Source organism: Venustampulla echinocandica (assembly GCF_003357145.1).
Source record: "Venustampulla echinocandica strain BP 5553 chromosome Unknown scaffold_4, whole genome shotgun sequence".
Taxonomy (NCBI): domain Eukaryota; kingdom Fungi; phylum Ascomycota; class Leotiomycetes; order Helotiales; family Pleuroascaceae; genus Venustampulla; species Venustampulla echinocandica.
The window spans coordinates 157,584-176,036 of NW_022474209.1; the positions used below are offsets into that span (position 1 = coordinate 157,584).

General features: G+C 49.4%; 8 protein-coding genes across 8 annotated transcripts; 6 read left to right on the forward strand and 2 right to left on the reverse strand.

The window, feature by feature from the left end:
• Positions 1–32: 32 nt before the first annotated feature.
• Positions 33–1,429, reverse strand: BP5553_06337 (Uncharacterized protein; the record flags this gene model as incomplete). The annotated part of the gene is made up of 4 exons (XM_032014960.1): positions 33–72; positions 122–576; positions 622–1,127; positions 1,177–1,429. 4 exons carry the CDS (start codon positions 1,427–1,429, stop codon positions 33–35), a joined length of 1,254 nt encoding a protein of 417 aa, XP_031868381.1.
• Positions 1,430–1,956: 527 nt separating this feature from the next.
• BP5553_06338 (Uncharacterized protein) lies at positions 1,957–3,002 on the forward strand (the record flags this gene model as incomplete). Its single annotated transcript, XM_032014961.1, has 2 exons — positions 1,957–2,393; positions 2,447–3,002. 2 exons carry the CDS (start codon positions 1,957–1,959, stop codon positions 3,000–3,002), a joined length of 993 nt encoding a protein of 330 aa, XP_031868382.1.
• Positions 3,003–3,638: 636 nt separating this feature from the next.
• Positions 3,639–4,939, forward strand: BP5553_06339 (uncharacterized protein; the record flags this gene model as incomplete). The annotated part of the gene is made up of 2 exons (XM_032014962.1): positions 3,639–4,239; positions 4,299–4,939. 2 exons carry the CDS (start codon positions 3,639–3,641, stop codon positions 4,937–4,939), a joined length of 1,242 nt encoding a protein of 413 aa, XP_031868383.1.
• Positions 4,940–5,149: 210 nt separating this feature from the next.
• BP5553_06340 (uncharacterized protein) lies at positions 5,150–6,438 on the forward strand (the record flags this gene model as incomplete). The annotated part of the gene is made up of 2 exons (XM_032014963.1): positions 5,150–5,594; positions 5,645–6,438. The coding sequence occupies 2 exons, from the start codon at positions 5,150–5,152 to the stop codon at positions 6,436–6,438; spliced, it is 1,239 nt and encodes a 412-aa protein (XP_031868384.1).
• A 2,725-nt stretch (positions 6,439–9,163) lies between these two features.
• Positions 9,164–11,445, forward strand: BP5553_06341 (Concanavalin A-like lectin; the record flags this gene model as incomplete). Its single annotated transcript, XM_032014964.1, has 2 exons — positions 9,164–11,341; positions 11,392–11,445. 2 exons carry the CDS (start codon positions 9,164–9,166, stop codon positions 11,443–11,445), a joined length of 2,232 nt encoding a protein of 743 aa, XP_031868385.1.
• Positions 11,446–13,128: 1,683 nt separating this feature from the next.
• On the forward strand, positions 13,129–13,572 carry BP5553_06342 (uncharacterized protein; the record flags this gene model as incomplete). Its single annotated transcript, XM_032014965.1, has 2 exons — positions 13,129–13,310; positions 13,395–13,572. 2 exons carry the CDS (start codon positions 13,129–13,131, stop codon positions 13,570–13,572), a joined length of 360 nt encoding a protein of 119 aa, XP_031868386.1.
• Positions 13,573–13,894: 322 nt separating this feature from the next.
• On the forward strand, positions 13,895–15,908 carry BP5553_06343 (uncharacterized protein; the record flags this gene model as incomplete). The annotated part of the gene is made up of 2 exons (XM_032014966.1): positions 13,895–15,580; positions 15,648–15,908. The coding sequence occupies 2 exons, from the start codon at positions 13,895–13,897 to the stop codon at positions 15,906–15,908; spliced, it is 1,947 nt and encodes a 648-aa protein (XP_031868387.1).
• A 1,116-nt stretch (positions 15,909–17,024) lies between these two features.
• On the reverse strand, positions 17,025–18,229 carry BP5553_06344 (uncharacterized protein; the record flags this gene model as incomplete). The annotated part of the gene is made up of 5 exons (XM_032014967.1): positions 17,025–17,130; positions 17,300–17,501; positions 17,539–17,693; positions 17,748–17,869; positions 17,954–18,229. 5 exons carry the CDS (start codon positions 18,227–18,229, stop codon positions 17,025–17,027), a joined length of 861 nt encoding a protein of 286 aa, XP_031868388.1.
• Between the last annotated feature and the right edge of the window lie 224 nt (positions 18,230–18,453).

The window sequence follows — 18,453 nt, forward strand, 5'->3', positions numbered from 1 at the left end:
TCCTGTAGAAGTGTGTGAGTATTCGTATTTTGCTAGTCCACCTCGTCTCTACCACCAACACGCTCTACCAACCTAGATATAAGTCAGTAACATCCCAAGAACCAGGTCAAGTATCCCTTACCTAAAAATACTAATGGTAAATGTAACACTCCAGCTAATTAACGCAATCAATAAGATCCCGGAAAGGGTTCTGACTCGTACACAGAGGACGTGGTTATAACCATTGCGAACATCTCTGCAGCTCCCATGTTCGTCGACCAGGGCCGCAAATGACAATGCCAAATTGGCAGACTCAAATATGATGAAGAAGAGGTCCAGAAGGACTAGCCGTATCTTCGCTTTTGGAGGCCGCAATCCTAGGGGCTTCCCCGTATACTCGTCCCAAGTTATGTATATAATGTATGGGATTGCAACCACATCCACAACTACAGCCATAACAGTGGAAGGGTTTTGGGGGTATGCGTAAAATCTAGAGAGTTTGTATATGGACCCAGATAGGCCAAGTGCAATAATTGATGTTGTAAAAACTATTACACGGAATATAAGTGGTATAAGAGGGTGTATAAGGATGATTTGCTGAAAATGTTAGCAACGCCTAGGCAGTTGAGGAGTGGTACGAACCTGCCACCGCTTCAGCAAAGACCGCCGTCGTTTCTTGCTGTGCAGCAGACCCAACGACTTTTCTGGATCACTTCCTCCGTCCAAGTCACCTCGCCACGGCCTATCGAACCCAGGAGTTTGTTGTTGCAGGAATTCTTCATCAACCCTCTTATTATCTTCAGACGGTGCCGGTCCATACATCGACGACTTAATATACGTCCGCCAGGGGGACGCGAATTGACCATTCGATTGCATAATTACTGGATCGCCTTCCCGTACATGGTCCCATTTCCGCCCTCTCACTGGTTCCTTGTGGCCGAAAAATCCAGACTCATGCTTCTTCTCCGTCATTTTAGGAGTCTCATCGTATATGTCCTCGTACCCATCCTGGGACATTCGTCTTGACGGTTGTGCGGGGGTATGATGATGGTGTGCAGAATGTGCTCGAGATGGTGAGGATAAGAACTTATTCGTAGATAACCCATTTGCAAGCGGGTCGTCCACATCATCATAGGAATCTATCCAGGCTACTCAAACGTTAGCACTATGTCCCAAGGTAGAGGGTGATTGGCATACACGGAAGCGTCCTAACTTCCCTCTTCGCGACCCGATTATCAACACGAGTGCTAGTAGAAGCCATTGTGTTGCGCGAGACGGATGACGAAGGGTATGGTCGATTGGTAAATTCGTCGATGGGTTTTAGGACAGCCTCGTTGGACAGAGAGGGCCTCATTTGTGCGCAAGATGAATCATGATCATGAAGGCTATAAGGCTCCAAGTGCAATCCGCGCCCACGATGCTGCAACTTTGGGGTGCTTGAATCCGCCATGATTTGGGCGCCTCGAAGGAAACGGGCTCTGCCGTGATATCGTGAGCTGGACGAGGTGCTGCTACTGGCCTACAAGGCTGCCTCAACTGGGCGGCAATGAAGTCCTAGGTCCGTGAGGCATACCTCGTAGTCGCCGAGCTACATGTAGATACCAAGCGCAAACGGTAAACACTCCGTAGTGAAAAAGGGATCACTGTTGACTGGCTAGGTAATGAGAGCTCGGCGAGTCGGAAGGAGGCTGGAGGGCTTGGGTGCGGAGAGTTTGGTCGTTTGCTGATCCACATCGGTTTAAAGCTGTCTGTAAAAGCAAGTACAGAAGTCTGCAAGGTTCTTTGGCAAGGCGCGAGGTCAGCCCAGGGACGTCATTTTAGAATTTTGTCGTCGCGTTCTCTCGTGCAACAATTTTACTGGATTAGAAGCGCATTTACCTGCACGACTTCCGACCTTATTCTTTTCGCCGATGAGAATGGGCTAATGAAAATATACTCTGTACGAATCGGACTGCCGATTCAACCGCCATATAGACAATGCGACTCTTCCTACTCCCTGTTTCCACGCGCCGAACTCTAATCTACTGCCAGCGGCTGAACGTCACCACCACCCAGCAGCAAGGTTGGATCGATAAAGGCACTGCGAAAGCTGCCAAGCTATGGGCCGGTTGGGAGAAGAAGGAAAGCGGATGGCAAAGGAAGGTGGTGGATTACGGCAATGAAGCCCTGAAACATATACCATATGAAGAATGGGGATTGAAATCGATACCTCCGCTCTCAGCGCGCAGAAAAGCTGAGGAGCTCACAGGCAAGGAGAAGGTTCAAGTCTGTTTTCCGCAGACACTACTATCGGAGAGCGATGCGGCAACCGTCCTAAGGAAATTAGGCACGGAGAGGCAGCCCTTCCACAAAAGGAGAATGTTATGGTGCTTCGTGGGAATGCCCATAACCGCCCCAGTCGCGTTAATACCGATGTAAGATACATCTCCAGAGCATGCGGCAGACTTTATTTAACATTGGAATTTAGCATCCCGAATATACCGTTTTTCTACCTTGTCTTCCGAGCCTGGTCGCATTGGAGAGCCCTCTCGGGTTCAAAGCACATTAAGGTTTTGGTCGATAACAAACTTATAATCCCTGAGCCCTCCCGAATACTCGACGAGATTTACACGGCCGCAAGGATACGACGGGATGGCTCGCCTGTATCTATGGACCAAGCTGCCGCTGGCTCGACGGAAGCGGAAGCGGACGAGAAGATGGTCCTTTACCAGTCCGATGCGAAGAGAATTGCAGACGAACTGAAGCTCCCAGAACTGGAGGTTGAAGTGAACCGAGCGATTTGGCAAGTCGAGAAGGTTTTGGCCAAGGAGAATTTGGCCAAGGAGGACGGGGGAAATATACGTCAAAAGTCTTTGCAAGCCAAGAAGGAGCGCGATGAGAAGGCGGAGAAGATCAACGAGGAGGTGTCTCAGGTGAGTCGGTCGTTGCAGCAAGTTGAGTACGAGCTCAAGGAGAATATGAAGACGCCCAAGGAGGAGCTAAAGGCGGACAGGGAATTCAAGAAGGATTTGAAGAAGTTATAGAAGGAGGAGACGGAGAAGTGGGATAAATACCTCCGAGACCCGAAGGGGAAGGGGAAGGCGTGAATTACCGTGTAACAAGAATTGCACAAACAAGCCCTGTATTTTATACATAGACGGAGGTGCCGGCGTAGACGTGGTAGACTCGACTCAGTTATTTAGAGAGCCGTCCATGAGACCCATGAAATGAACTAGGTAGCTCTTTCCCCAGAGAATAGACACTTGTCAAGAGGCCTGACAACACCAAAGGATTCGCGAGGTTTATTATGCTTGCAGGTTCTCTTACTCCGTACAGCGAGTAGCCAGTGACGATATTATTAGCTTTTGTAAGATTGGGAAATTGCCTACTTCGTTGCTGTACATTACCCTGAGGCCAACACGTAACGGTACCAGGTTCGTTTAAAAGTTAGGCGCTACTCCTGTCAAAGTACGTACGTGGAGCTATTATTAGGTCTTACGGCCCTAGGGCTTTTTCAGGGCAGGGATTTCAGGGGTAAGGATCCACTCCAAGTCTGTTTCGATAAGAGACGTATTATGCTTATCGCATGGATCTGGCGGATAAAGCTTGACGCGCATCTATTCTGGACACTCAGCTTTGCGACATCGTCGACTGTCCTTAACCCCCACATCTTGTCGACGATGCCTCCATCCGCCGAAGGAGAAGGTGAAGAAGAAGTCTATCACGGCCACGCCATCGTCGTCAAAGGCGAATACGATCTCTCCCGTCCCTCCTCACAGGACGGGACTATGTCTGGTCCCGAGCTGGAACCGCTCGTTAACCAACTACTGGCGCAAATGAACCCGCAACACCTCGAATCGCCAGAGCCTCTCGAAGACCTACCATCCACGAACTTCAATAATAGCAACAACCACCACCCATATGCCACACCGCAATCCCACCAGCCTGCGCAAAGCGAGTCGAAATCCAGGCAGCGGCCAAACGCTCCTACGATGGAGGAACGACTGCAGCAGATGCAGGAGAAGCGGCCGTTACCTTGGAGACCAGGGGTAGAGCCCGGGGCGGACAACGAGACCGGCGGAGAATCACGAAGGAAACAGATCAGGTTCGGATGTCTTCTTGCAACGCGAGGAGAAGTGCAGACTGTTCCTTGCAATAGCTGTGCGAATGGTCGTGGCAAGTTCGATGTCTGTGTTGCGTTGGAAGGGTTCTTCAAGGGCGCGTGTGCCAGTTGTCAGCTCAGTGGTCGGCCGAACAGGTGCAGTATCAAACAGATTGATGGTGTGTATCCACCCTCAAACGCATCCAAGGTGATTTTTACTAATTCGGAGTTTGTTCAGATGTCGCAGAAAGCTCACCTCATAATACCCCTGGAGGAGTTCCATTGAATAATGGTCAAGACCCAACGTTACAACGGACACCCAGCGATGGGCCCAAACCAAAGCGTAGGCGGAAGAATAATGCAGTTCCAAATATTGCGCCGAATCCGCCGAATCCACCGAATCCAGTACCTGACTGGGAGAGCCAACGTCCGCAGTGGGAGCAAGAACTCGGAAACTCGCACGTCCAACACCAGATGAAGGATATCGTGCAGAGACCTTGGGCAACTGTCAACCCCACGGCACCCGCACAAACGCCGCCGATGATGCTTAATGGGGCAAACAGCACAGGGAGTGGCGCTCCGAACAGCATCGAGCGGCCATCCCCGCTTGGCTGGGCGACTGTAAATCAGCACTCCCCACCTGCAGGCGGACAGATATTTGGAAATGGAGAAGGAGGTAATGGTGGAAGTTATCAGCTGAGCGCGGAGCAGAGAGAAGAAACAGTTGTGAACGACGATGGGTCAACTGCACTTATCGATACTCTACCCAAACACAAGCAGAGACAGGTCTATGGCTTAGTGAGTGGGTTGCAAGGCGGGATTGAACATTTGCAGAAGGAGTTGAATTCTTTGAAGCGAGCATTGGGTATTGACGATTAATAACAGCGATGGCGAATGGGCGAACAAAGGGCGAAACAAAGCTAAAAGTTAGTATTGTAATGTAGTATTAGATCACTTGGGTAGTCGTTGAACTTTGAATAAAGATAAAGTCTGGACGACCCGATAAGATAAGATTAAGACATTGAGTTTGGTCCGTGAGCTCTCATTTCGACCCACTTCAACAACACGGTCCACATGCCATCGTCAACCATGTCTCCGCCAGGAGAAGAAGATTTCAGAACTGGCGTTCAGCAGGACTTGTTTCAGTACCATTTTGCGGAACCTGATCCCCATCAGGGCCATCAGGATCTTGTTCCGCAAGGCGGGCCTCCTGGGTCCCAACGCGCCGCGTTCAAATCGAGTCCAAGTCACATCGAGCGGTTGCGGGCACTGCCAGAAGTGCGTCCGATCCCATGGCGAGCAGGTCAGGAGCTGCTACCGGAGAAAGCAATTGACAGCCCACGCGTGCAACAGCGCGGCGCAATCCTACTGTCCACGCGAGGAAATGTAGTGGGGACGCCATGTACACATTGCGCTGCTGGATTCGGACGCTTCTCCCAGTGCATTACCTTGGAGCCCTGGTTTCAAGGCGCGTGTTCAACATGTATCTTCACGTCCAAAGGCAATAAATGCAGCTTGCGCCACGAGGCGTCAGGTAAGTCCGCATATGCAATGGTGATAGCAATGAATACTAATGCCGAATAGGAACGGCTGATGGAAGGGCGCTCCGCTATCACTCTTCGAATCCTGAGATGCTGAAATCATACATCCTATCTAAAGCTTCCGACCCCCCAAAACCTCCCAGAAAGCGCAAGAGGCGATCCGAGGCGGACAACCCCCCACCGAATATCAATTTCTCAGCGCCACCTTCGAATATCGCAGAGTCTTTTCCCTCAGCGCCTCCGGATCTAGACAGATTACTCCAGGCCGACATTGCGGGTCGCCAAACTCCCGACGCGCGGGAACAATCATATCAACTAGAAAAGAAGCAGAAGCACCGTGAGAATGCCGCCCAGGATGATATGGCAGATACCACAAATACGCCGAAACATATACTTCCTCGGGGCAAACAGCCTTCTAATGCCATTTCATCAACACGCGGCTGGACCGCACCTAATACACCAAACCCCACTGCTGAGCCGGTAAACTATATCCGCACAGTTCAGCATGCTAATACACCAACCCCTTCAACTCAACCAGCGAACTACCTTCCGACAGTTCAGCATGCTACTACACCAAACCCTTCAACTCAATCGGCGAACTATATTGAAACGGTTCTTCACGGTAATACACCAAACTCCGCGGCGAAGCTCGACCCATCCGGCCATACCACGCAACCTTCAACTTCGGCTATTGATGCTCTCCCGAAGGAAAAACAACGACACATACACGTGCTTCTCAGTCGTATGCAGGGGAATGTCGATCATCTCCAGCAGCAGATGAATTTCCTCAAGGCGGTGTTGGGTATGGAGATTGATGAGCCTGGCGATGTGCGCTGATCCTCTGTTTCTTGAAACAGTCGTGGTGCGGATTCAATCTTAATGCAATGTTCCCCGTGGATATCAAAGTGGGCGGTAGTTAATTCCCCGGTACAATCTTCATTTGAGCAAACTTAGCGAGTGAGCGTCCTTGATATACTTCTTATCTAGGGCTTAATACCCAAAGTCATAGTTCTAATATAATAATACAACTTTAATATTAATATGATTCCCCGTATACATCTTCTGACAGCTCTCTCAGCTGGATTTGCAATGCATAATAAGACCATTCATAATCTCGTCTACTCGTTTGTAGGTGGATAATATATACCTAAAGTATGTTTTGGCCAGGGAGATATAGAGCTAATGGACTTCATCACTAAGGTTATACATCCTCATGCACATGATTAACTAGGACATATTTATATTGCACTTTTCCCTTTGCACTTTGAACACATATTCCAGATTATATAGATCGATTTGAACCTAAAATCTTAGTGATAGATCAGCTGTAGAAGGGCTCGAGGGACTCATCATACAATTCGCTTAGATTACAACAAGTACCGCATTTTTATTTCCAGTTTTGTTGCACATCGCAATCGACTTGACTGGTCGACTTGACCAGTCGAGTCGACTCGGCTACGACTTAACCACCGTCGGTGCGATCAACAAAACCCTTCAAAATGCACGTGCTTCAGATCATTCTATAAATATAGGATATAAGTACACTATTCGGTTGAGCTGGAAAGTGCCTAATGTGCTTTTAGGTTCAGCTTCCTACAATTCACAGCGCTGCGGGAAATATTGAGCAATTGAACGATATTGATTGTATTGTATATATAAGTACTACTCGAGCTAGCTATCTAAGTACAGTGTACACGCATCGATTTGAACAAACATACAAGCAGCCGCTACCTTACCGTATCTCCGGTTGTCTCTCGCAAACAACAGTATGATACCAGTACAAACACAATGTGATGGAGCGCTAGGACGGGTAGAAGGTCATGCGAGCTCCCCCGTTGGATACTAGTACTGGCCAGCAGACACCACCTACCTATCTTCATCTTCAAGGCCTCGGAGGCCCGTCGCCCGCGTCGACAGCAAGACACAAGCACGACTTGATATCTGCAAGCACCCGCAACGGGCTTCTGCGCGATCTGCAAGCCAGAAGCTTGCTCAAGCACGGCGTCGAATGGCCGAGTTGCAGAGGCCCAGAAGCGAATCAGTCCCAGTCCTCGTGAGAGATCGACTGAGTTATTCTTGTCGTAATGTGCAGATCCCAACTACCGTCTTGTCCATCTGTGCAGATCCGATCTCTCGATACAAGTATTCTCCGGCGGTCAGCGAGCGGATACATTTGGTGTCTGTTGTTCTTGTTGATTTTGACAGCCAAGAAGAGCGCCACCAGCGGCTGCACTCTGCAGGGCTGCTCGTATGCATGGGCATCGAGAATCGGAATGTCGTCAGCGCCGGGGCAAAAACCTCGTACTCAGCGGACTCAGCACGTACCCGGCGGACCTAGGTAAGGGCTGTACGTACTCCGTAGAGTACGAGTAGGGGCGTAAGACTCTTGGTAGTGGCGTGTGTTCCTAGCTGCTCCAACTCCCTACGTAGTCACTCGAATACTAATAAATGTGATCACTCCTGTTTTCAGCATTATGCCTTGGCCATGGTGGTACCCTTACTTGTGCTGGTGCTTGTGCTTGTACCGGCGGTGTCTCACTCCCAGACTCTCCGACTCTTTCAGCAGCAAGTTGGAACTGTTGGCCGCTTATTAACACAATCGTCATTTCTTGGCAGGTGCAGGGATATCTCGCGGGCCGTCCTCGGGTGTCATTTGTGGGCGGCCTCTGATTGGATATATCAGACAAGCGACCGCCACAGGGGCAGGGCTGATGCCAGGAAAGCGGCCATGTCTGTGCATGATGTACCTCCGTACCCCGTTCCAGGGAATTCATAATTACCGAGAGAGCTCGTGTTCGAACGAAGAAAAATGACAATGTTCCTCTAGTAGACTAACTTCAAGTCCCCAAAAGAGCAGGCAAGATGTGGCACGAACGTACCAAGGTACATACCCACCTGCTCCTTGTCGTATGGGAGCAGGTAGGGTACAGTACAAGGCATGTAGGTAAGGTAGGGTAGGGTAGGGTAGGTACGATCTGCCACTATACGAAAGTAGTTCTTCTGCCAGTCTCATTCCTGCTTTCTGTTCTCCTTCCCTCCGCCCATTCCTCCGCCGCATCCAACACCTCTCGCGTCTCTGTTTACCTGTCCCTTAATATTCTGTACGAGTCAAGTTGCGAAACCCCACGGTCGCTATCTACCAAAGTCTGCCATCAACGATCTGCCCCTCGCTCCACAGTCCGCGTGTCAACCGTTTCCTTTCCTTGAGCTAAACGCTGCCCATTATTGCTGGTCTACGGAGTAACCACTACGTAGTAGCTGCTCCAGTTATCTGCTAGATAAGGAACCGTCTGTGGCGCCGTCGATCCCCTTGCGTCCATTCCTTATCTGTGGGCTGAGGCATCTCAAGATTTGTTTGTTTGCGGCGACAAGTCTCCAGAGTCGGGATAAACACCGCTCACTCACTCGCGCGGCGTCGCTCGATCTAAAGCCCATAGCTGCGAACATCACTCTACTCGGACCCATCTGGCTGCAACTTTTCAAATAAAGAGCGTGGAGGGAATGGAAGGATCGATCTCCCTCGTCTGTTGGTTTCTTGATTTCAGAGGTCAGGCATAGAGACATGGCGCCCTTCTGGAAGAAACGCCCAAGCCCGGGTGGCGGCCGGGCGATGGAAGAAGCTGGATCACATTCCACGCTGGAGTCAGAAAAGGATTTCGCCGGGTTGGGAATCCTGGATAACGATAACTCAGATGCGATATCCCAAAAGAGCAATTCAAGTCCATCGCACCTCGAGAGGCCATCATCCGCTCGGAATCCGAACCAGGCATCATCCCATGCTCCCATCGCTCCGTCGCCATTATATCATACATCGTCGCAGTCGTCTATGAATGAGAGCAATGCGATTCCTACCCCACCGGAAGAAAGTTCCCAGAGGAATTCTTCTTCATCGGGCGACGAGGCACACAGCCAGCCAACTAACAGTATGCTAGGTCCGGCGAAGGGCAAGAGGAGCACCAACACCCTGTATTCTGCTCAACAGATATTAAGACAAAAGTCCGCGGTTGCTCTATCCCCAGAGGAAAGCATATCGGGAGCTGAAGCGCCAAAGCATCTACAGGATTTAGGCCGTGATTACTCACGATATCCTCCGTCAAGCTCGAGCGTGCGGCCCAACTCGAGAGCACCTAGCAATGACCTCGCTATTACGGCAGCAGAGGCCCCTCTGTTGGGCTCGGCATCCGCCAACCCCTTCAGCGATTCCAAGGCAGAGCTAGAGAAATTCGAATATCCAGATGACCGCATTGGCGCTTTCGACCCATACTACGGCGGGGAGAAGGGCTTCATTTTATATGCCAATGAGCTTGAGGCTGACGATAAGCTTCACATGCCAGCAGACGATGACGACTTGGTTTACAAGACTAAATTCTCCGACTACTTCGGCCGTCGACAAATCGTGAGCACTTTAGGGGCCATTCTCATAGTCCTTGGCATTCTCAGCCTTTTCGTAATCTTGCCGGCCCTAACTTACGCTCGCAACAGTCTTTCACCTCCAAAAGGACCAACCGAAGAGGATTTTGGTCCTGCTTGGGCCCGTGTCAACAACAACACTTATCCATTGATGAAAAATGTGCGGAGAGGGCTGATTGACCCGGACACGCCAGACAGTGTAAAGACGAGGAAGAGTGCCTATGGCGGATCGGATTTGAAATTGGTCTTTAGCGACGAATTCAGTCAGCCCAACAGGACCTTTTATCCTGGGGATGATCCGTACTGGACCGGAGCTGATATTTGGTATGGGGCAACGCAGGATTTTGAGTGGTACGATCCCGATGCGATTACAACTGGCGGTGGCACATTGCAGTTAAGACTGGACGCTTTTCCCAACCATGGGCTTCAATACCGATCGGGGATGCTGAACAGCTGGAATCAATTATGCTTCAAAGGCGGGGTTTTCGAGGTGTCAGTTTCCCTTGCGGGACCTGCAGGAGTTCCAGGATTATGGCCAGGAGTCTGGTCTATGGGAAATTTAGGGCGTCCGGGGTTCAAGGCAACTACAGAGGGTGTCTGGCCGTACACATACGATAATTGCGATGCTGGAATCACGCCTAATCAGTCCGTCTCTGACGGATTGTCCTTTCTGCCCGGCCAGAAATTATCTTCTTGTACCTGCAACGGTGAGGATCATCCAAATCCTGGAACAGGCCGAGGTGCTCCTGAATTGGATATCCTGGAAGGGTCTGTAGATCCGATCAACAAAATTGGAGTTGTCACCCAAAGTCTGCAAGTCGCGCCATTTGACGTGTACTATAGACCGAACTCAAACTTCCTAGCAATTCCGAACTATGAAACCACTCAAATGAACGGATACTGTGGAGGACCATTCCAACAAGCCGTCAGTGCGACCAGTATGCTGAACAATGCATGGTACGACGAGAAGGCATATCAAAAGTATGCGTATGAGTATTATCCTGGCACGTCGTCGACCGGCAAAATTACCTGGTTTGTGGGCGAAGACCCTACATTCCAGATGGATGGCAGGTCCATTGGCCCAAATGGCAACATTGGCGCACGCCAAATCCCTCAAGAGCCAATGTCCATGATACTTAATCTTGGGTTTAGTGCCTCGTGGACACAAATTGACCAGCCGAACTTGAAGTTCCCAACCATCATGCACATCGACTACGTCCGGATTTACCAAAAGTCTGGCGAAGAAACCATCACTTGTGATCCGCCAGGGTACCCGACCACTCAGTACATTAAGGATCATCCTGTTGCATATAGAAATCCTAATATGACTGTAAGAATACCCTTTGAGGTAGAGAATTCAAATGCTAACGAGAATGACAGGCTTGGAACGAAACAGGGTACGCATGGCCGAAGAACACGTTGACGGGATGTTGAAACACCCAACTGCACATACATAATAATGGAAAGGTTATCATAATGGGTGAATGACCATTCCACCACAATAGATTTCGACTGGTATGGGTCTGATATTTCGAGGCGTTTGGTGTTAGGCATAAACTCGGGCCCTTGGGAGAAGGGCGGGACATGAAAGCATAGAACGGCGTTAGTTTACCATGCGGGTTTCTGTATCCAGAGGCTCCCCCAATGTGGATGGCTTTTATTCTCTGGATGGAATGGATGGCTACTAGGTCTATTACGCATATGCCCCGGTGGATAAAGGGGGCTAGGCATGAATAATTATAAATTACTGTGGTATTGAGGTCTAGGGAATATTGCGAAGGGGGAGGGAGGCAATAGATAGGCCAATACAATACAATGATTACTATCGTTGTTGACTTGAAGATTGATTGTTGTAGATATGGTGTTTATATACTATAAATTCCCAATAAGGTATTTAAGAGAGATTGTTCTAGCTGTACAAAGCTATCTATCACTTCACCTACGTATCTAGCAATTCAACAGTTTGTCTTCCAACCCAATTCACCCACATATATAACACAGTACAGTAATTCCTAGCGTTTCTCAACAGACGACCATTATATAAGTGCTATGTTTTAGTCTAGATATACTATACAAACCTATACAAACCTATTACTTTAGAAGCCATAATTATTATTACTAGGCACTCAGTAGTTCATAGTCTTTCTTCCCGCCGTAGCACACTAATACATAAGGTATACGTCCACATTTCTACGCACACACGAAATGCACTCGTGCAAAATCGGAGGTCCGGAGGAAGTCGTGTTCGATGCTTTACAAGGAGTGAGTGCAGGAAGTGTGATGTGGGAGCTGGGAACTGGGTTATCTCCGGGTACACGACGGAATTCGTCGAGGTACAAGTAGGGAATTGATAAATCGTGCATACGTGGGGGGAAGGCGTGGTAAATGAAAGTACAGCTGGGAATGCAAAGGAAGAGCTATAAAGTTGTATATGCCTGCGATAATACGAGGGAGTTTGTACCCCGTGGATATAAATACTGAAAGCGTGACCGTCTAGGTTTTAGATCTCGAGACGTCATGGTTGCTGTGGCTTTTCCTAGTTTTGTTAGGGTGGAGTGAAGTGTCTTGGAGAGATGGGCTGCCTGCGCCACAGCTGCCCAGCTGCTACGCAAAGCAAGCTTTTGGGCCCCACGCACGTGGCTGGAGCTGCATCATCTGGGCTGAAGACGACGAGCTAGAGATGGAGCAATGGGAATGACGGAGAGTGAGGTTGGTAAAGTGATCATCAAACTGCAAACTTTGATTGAAAATACCATGGGTTTTTATGGATTGGCCTGGTTGACATGTGAGTAAGGTAGGGTTTATTATACATCCGGGTGGGTACGGTTTCTTTGTCCGGTTCTTGTAGTGCGGACCTTCGACAGCTACCTACCTACCTACCTACCTTACCTATCTACGAGGTACGGTCTTCGAGACGATAGCAGCGGCGAACGACGGACTGAACGTGCTTATTTATCTGAATAGAACTGCGATATATATACAGGTACGAGCCGCAGCAGCGGGCTGGCAGAAGGAAGCTGCATATGCAGAAAGACATAGGGATGGGCCCGGCAGAACAGGAGAGGACAAAATGACGATGCCGAGAAGCTATCGGCAGAGCTGACGACACGAACGATAATGGCGTCGCATTCCAATTCCAATGGGATTATGCGCTCTGATAAATTCGATGCAGCGAAGGGGAGGGGAGAGAGCAATGTCGTTAATGGTGACAGCATCAGCAAGAGCCAGTCGGATACGCTGGATACAATGCGGACGATAGGGCGGTTGAAGCTTCGTGGGAAAATGGATGATTTACCACAGTATGTTTGCTATCCTCTGATTTCCCATCTAGTTTGAAAACCGTTGTTAGGATGAGCCAGTAGCTAAGCGCCGTTCGTTCATAGGAATTGGTGGTTCGCATCCACGACAATCCCCCTCCTCGCCGCCACGATCGGACCTCTCGCAAATGTACTGTCGATTACAGCGTTAGTCATAAAATGGCGCTCAGCACTGCCGAATAATGGACAGTTGCCCGAGGGGACGGATGCTAATGGGGTTCCTATACCGGATCCGGAGTGGTGAGTCTTTTGCCTGGAGAATCCCCTCGTTTGGGGGTAGAAATCTATAGGTAAATATATATAAATGCTGAGATTATATGTGGAATTGTAGGGTGACTATTATAAACGCTTTCTCGCTGGGTTTTGGATTCTTCGGGAATTTCTGCTTGTTGTTGAATTTTACAAGGAGGGTTAGGTATATAATTGCGTTGCCTGCTACGATTATTTCGTGGTATTTTGCTACGGGTATGGTGGGTTTTGTCTCTCATTTGTCTGATAAGTTGACAAATATTGTATATTGGCTAACGCTGTGTATATAAAAACAGCTTACTGGGATTCTGGTCGCGATGAACACATACGTGCCTCCTATACAGCCCGGAGAGACGTATTCCCAGGGCTACTGGTATGCGGTGGAGGCAGCTATTCTCTACATGATCGGCTCGATGATGCTGATGATAAACATGCTTGGGTATTTTCTAGGTCACTATCCCCAGCATTTTGAATTGGATGATGATCAGCGGACGCTTATTTTGCAGAGCATGATGTTCTTCATCTGGCTTGCTGGCGGCGCTGGTGTTTTCTCCCATGTCTGTGGTTTTAACTACGCAGATGCCCTCTTCTTTTGCGACGTCACGGTCCTGACTATTGGGTTTGGCGATTTTGTTTCTCCTAATGACGTTGGCCGAGGATTGATAATTCCATATTCAGTCATTGGTATTATCTTTCTTGGTTTGATGGTCATGAGTATCCGGAGGTATGCATTGGGGTTGTCCAAGGATAAGATCATCAAGAAGCATCAACTTAATAAGAGAGAGCGGACTTTTGGTCGTACCGTGACCAGCGAGAATGAACTTCGCGATCGTCTGGGTTTACCTCCGAGAGTTGGTTCTGATCGACGACAGTCGCTCAGCAAATTGCCATCCGCGAAACCACGATTGTCACTTGATCAATATGGGCACTTCAATATCAAGGGCCGCCAAATAACCTTCCATCATAAGAAATCCCACGAAGGGAGAGGAGGCCGTGGCCATGGTCTAATCCACAGGACCGGTCTAACTCGGAAGGCAACACTAAGGCAACGAACAGCCAGTCTATCCGCCGAATCCAGACGTTTACGTCGAAATGAGAAATTACTGCTCCTCAAAGAAGAAAAGGACCGTTTCGATGCTATGCGGGAGATCCAAGCAGAGACGCACCAGTTTGAGCGGTACTGGGCACTCTGCATGTCAGTGTTAGCCTTTTCCACCCTCTGGTGTCTCGGTGCGCTCATCTTCATGCTGGCCGAATCACGGGTGCAGCACATGAGCTATTTCCACTCGCTCTATTTCTCCTTCGTCTCCCTACTTACCCTCGGGTATGGTGATCTCACTCTGAAATCAAATGGCGGGAAGCCGTTTTTCGTGGTCTGGTCATTACTAGCTATCCCGACCATGACCATCCTTATTTCTGATATGAGCGAGACGGTCGTTACCGCGATCAACCGCGGCACGTTCACGTTGGCGGACTGGACGGTGATGCCTAAGCAGGGCGTCTGGCATGATTTCCTGGAAAGCAATCCGAAGATTAGGAATTGGTTGGAGAGCAAGTCTAAGCAGCGCGAGGCGAAGGAGAGATTAGAGGAGGGGTTTACTGTGCAGGATCCGGATGAGGAGACTGCTGTTGCGGAGACGGAGGATGGAGAACCGTCGACGGCTTTGGAGCATCTTGCTGATGAAGACCCGGAAACTACGGAGCATGAAGAGGCGAGGAGGCTCGCGCAGGCTATTAAAAGGACGGCGAATGATTTGCGGACTACGCCGGCGAAGAAATATTCTTATGAGGAGTGGGTTGAGTTTACGAGACTGATTAGGTTCAGCTCGAAGAAGCCTGCCGAGGTGGAGGAGGAAGAGGAAGAGGGGGGCTTGGTGGAGTGGGATTGGATTGGGGAGGATAGTCCGATGTTGGCGGATGTTTCGGAGAGTGAGTGGGTTCTGGATAGGCTTTGTGAAAGCTTGAATAGGTATACTAGGAGGCAGGCACGGTTGGGTAGGAAGGTATGTTTGCACTTGATATCGGTGTTCTATATCGTTGTCGTGATGTGATGCTAATGGTAGAGTATAGGGAAAGAAGCGAGTGGGCGTATATGAGCAGGATGATGAGAATGGTATGAGGGTGGATCATTCGAACCCAAGGTCGCCCCATGATCACAGGGAGACTCCTCTATGCCATAGCTACTATTACCAGGGAAAAGGCAAAGAGAACGAAGGAGGTGAAGCTATGGAAGGAAGATATGCAACGGCTGTGGGTGGAAATGGAGAGGATCGGGAATCGAGCGGGGATGGTGATGAGGATGAGGATGTGATGGAAGAAAAAGAGCGATAATGGGATGGAGGAGGTATGGATAGTACTGTGATATTACGAGGTGTGCTTATTTTGAGCCTTTATGGCGGTTTTTGGGAATTTTGAATGGCCAGAGCATTGGACTTGGATTAGGGGTTACGGTCTGTACGCCTTTCGTGTAGAGTAATTAGGTGCATTGCTGGAGTTGGATCGCGGTAGGATAGTATTAATTAATGATACCCCATTGTACTTATTGTAGTAATCGATCTTTTTATATTCGTTCTTTGCACATCGATATAGGCAGGTAGGTAGTAGGCAGGCATTATTTGATAAACTGAGGAGCTACATAAATTAGAAATGGTTTTATTGAGACCGTTGTAAATATCTATTTAATGGATATCTTTAGATAGAAGATGCTATGTGTTAAGTATATAGACGTGATTTGGTATTATTCCATATCATTACGTGAAAATGAGTAGTGTATGGGTGGGTTTCTGATGCCTTTTAGGGTATTGTTTTAGTATTTTAATTTATATACGTAGTAAAGCTGTACAAGCATGGCGAGGATGAGAGTAATTGGCCGATAAGGGCATCCCGCCGGGTTGGCCCAGGTACAGGGTTAGGGCTACGAGTATTCGGACACAAAACAAAAACACAAACCATGGGAATGCGTTGCTTGTACGCTCCGTAGCTTGGAATGGTGGAGAAACCGGATATGCAGATCATAGGCCCTATTGCAACGGCCGTCAAGCGGGTCCTGGCGATCGGAGAATGATCGGCATCGATACAGCACGTTGCGCAGAGATCGGCATTTGATGAGTTTTGTGATAACTCGACATGATGTACCGCTGTTGCACCCTTTTCCGACAGATTCACGTTGGGGGCCAATTCTGGGCTGGTTTGTCATGATCTGTACTTGCTAGGTAGGTAGCTGATTCTTCTCGATAAGTACTATTTGCAGGTGTAGTTTGTCATCGGAAGGGAATTGTAAATACTTATCTATAGTACTATACATACCGGTTATCAGAGCGGGTCCTCGGGTAACAGGCCGGAATGGAGAGGACCGGACACCTTCCTAGTGGGATATTCCTAGGCGAATGGCAGAGAGAGGATCATGATGATGTATGTGGATTACGTTGGTATGTTTTCACTTGGAAGTTAGACTCCAGACATCGGCTGATTCCCTGGTGTGGTGGTGTCGTCGTGATGGGCCAATCGTCGGGGGGTTTGAACTGGTTCTGGACCGCTGCTTGTTCGGCTGTGGCTAGGAAAATGGAGTCGGGGTGAGACAGGATAGATATTGTGGTCGTCCTTGGTACTTGGCATCTGAGCTGTTGTTTGTGAACAGGAAGCAACTCCGCAGAAGTTGGAGGGAGCTCTTGGGCGATCCATGGGTAGGTATGGAATGTTATTTAGTATGTACATGTACCTACCTAGGTATGCTGCTGCGTCGTAGGCGCTTGAGAGTAGTCCACCACGGGCCGGCTTCTGCTTTATTTGGTGGCCCGTAGATTGTCTGGCTCTGGGTCTCGTGTTGAGCTGTTTGCAACATGCTGGATGCCCAAGCTAGCTGGTTGCATAGCCAGTGGACGGTGGTTTCTGCAAGCTGACTACGAGTACTGGCCTCTGTGGACTCTGTGCGAAGTATCTCAGATCGGGGCCTCCGTCTCACGGCCGGCATTCCCCATTGCACGCTCAGGCATCTCGGGGGCGTATCTGGTGTTCACCCGGGGGACGGGCGAATATGTAGGTGGTATTTTGCGCTGTCTCGCCTGCCACGCTGCACCGTTCAAAGGGCCACGACGACTTTCTCTGGTTTGATCCAAGCTGATCGACAAGCGCTCAAAGACACCGGAAACAGCTCAAGGTTGGCCGCCGAACCTTATAGGCTCGCTCATAGGGCCGAAGGTTTCGCTGGTGCTGTACTCGAGTACCTTCGCACACGGACGGACAGATTCTGGCACACTTCCAGGTTTGACCTTGGCTTGTCCCGCCGTCGTTGTCTAGCAGCTGTTGGAGCCGCTTGACTGGACTTGACTTGACTACCTGACTTGCGACGGAAACCCAAACGCAAACACACTTCGTACTCGGACTGTAGTGAACTGCACCGCTGTGGCCAGGCGGTGGTTTTGATCTCTTGGTGCTGCTGTGCTGCTGCCAGAGCAGAGACTCAGAGTTCCTCTGGATCCCGGGTCAAGGGCCAAGAAGGAAGAGTAGGAATGAGTATCAGAAACTTGACATAAGTATAATTTCTCGAGGTCTGATGTGTCGTGTGCGCGTGTGGAGTGCAGAGCTCCATAAAGGAATGGATGAATGGCCTTATCTCCACGTTTAAGTCCATGCCCATCCATGCCCATGTCCATGTCTATCTTTGCAATGGTAAACCGTTGAGGCTGCTGCTGCTTTGTAATTAAATAATGACCGAGGCCCTGCGAGTGTGCTTTTGTCGTCACAATGGTGCCGTAATGAATGGTATTGAGTAGTATTGAATGGCCACTGAATGGTATTATTATTGATCATTAGTGGTGTCTCGCCGGTGTGAACCGTTCGCCCCTCTGATGCTGGCTGCTGCGGCCCCAAGGCGTAC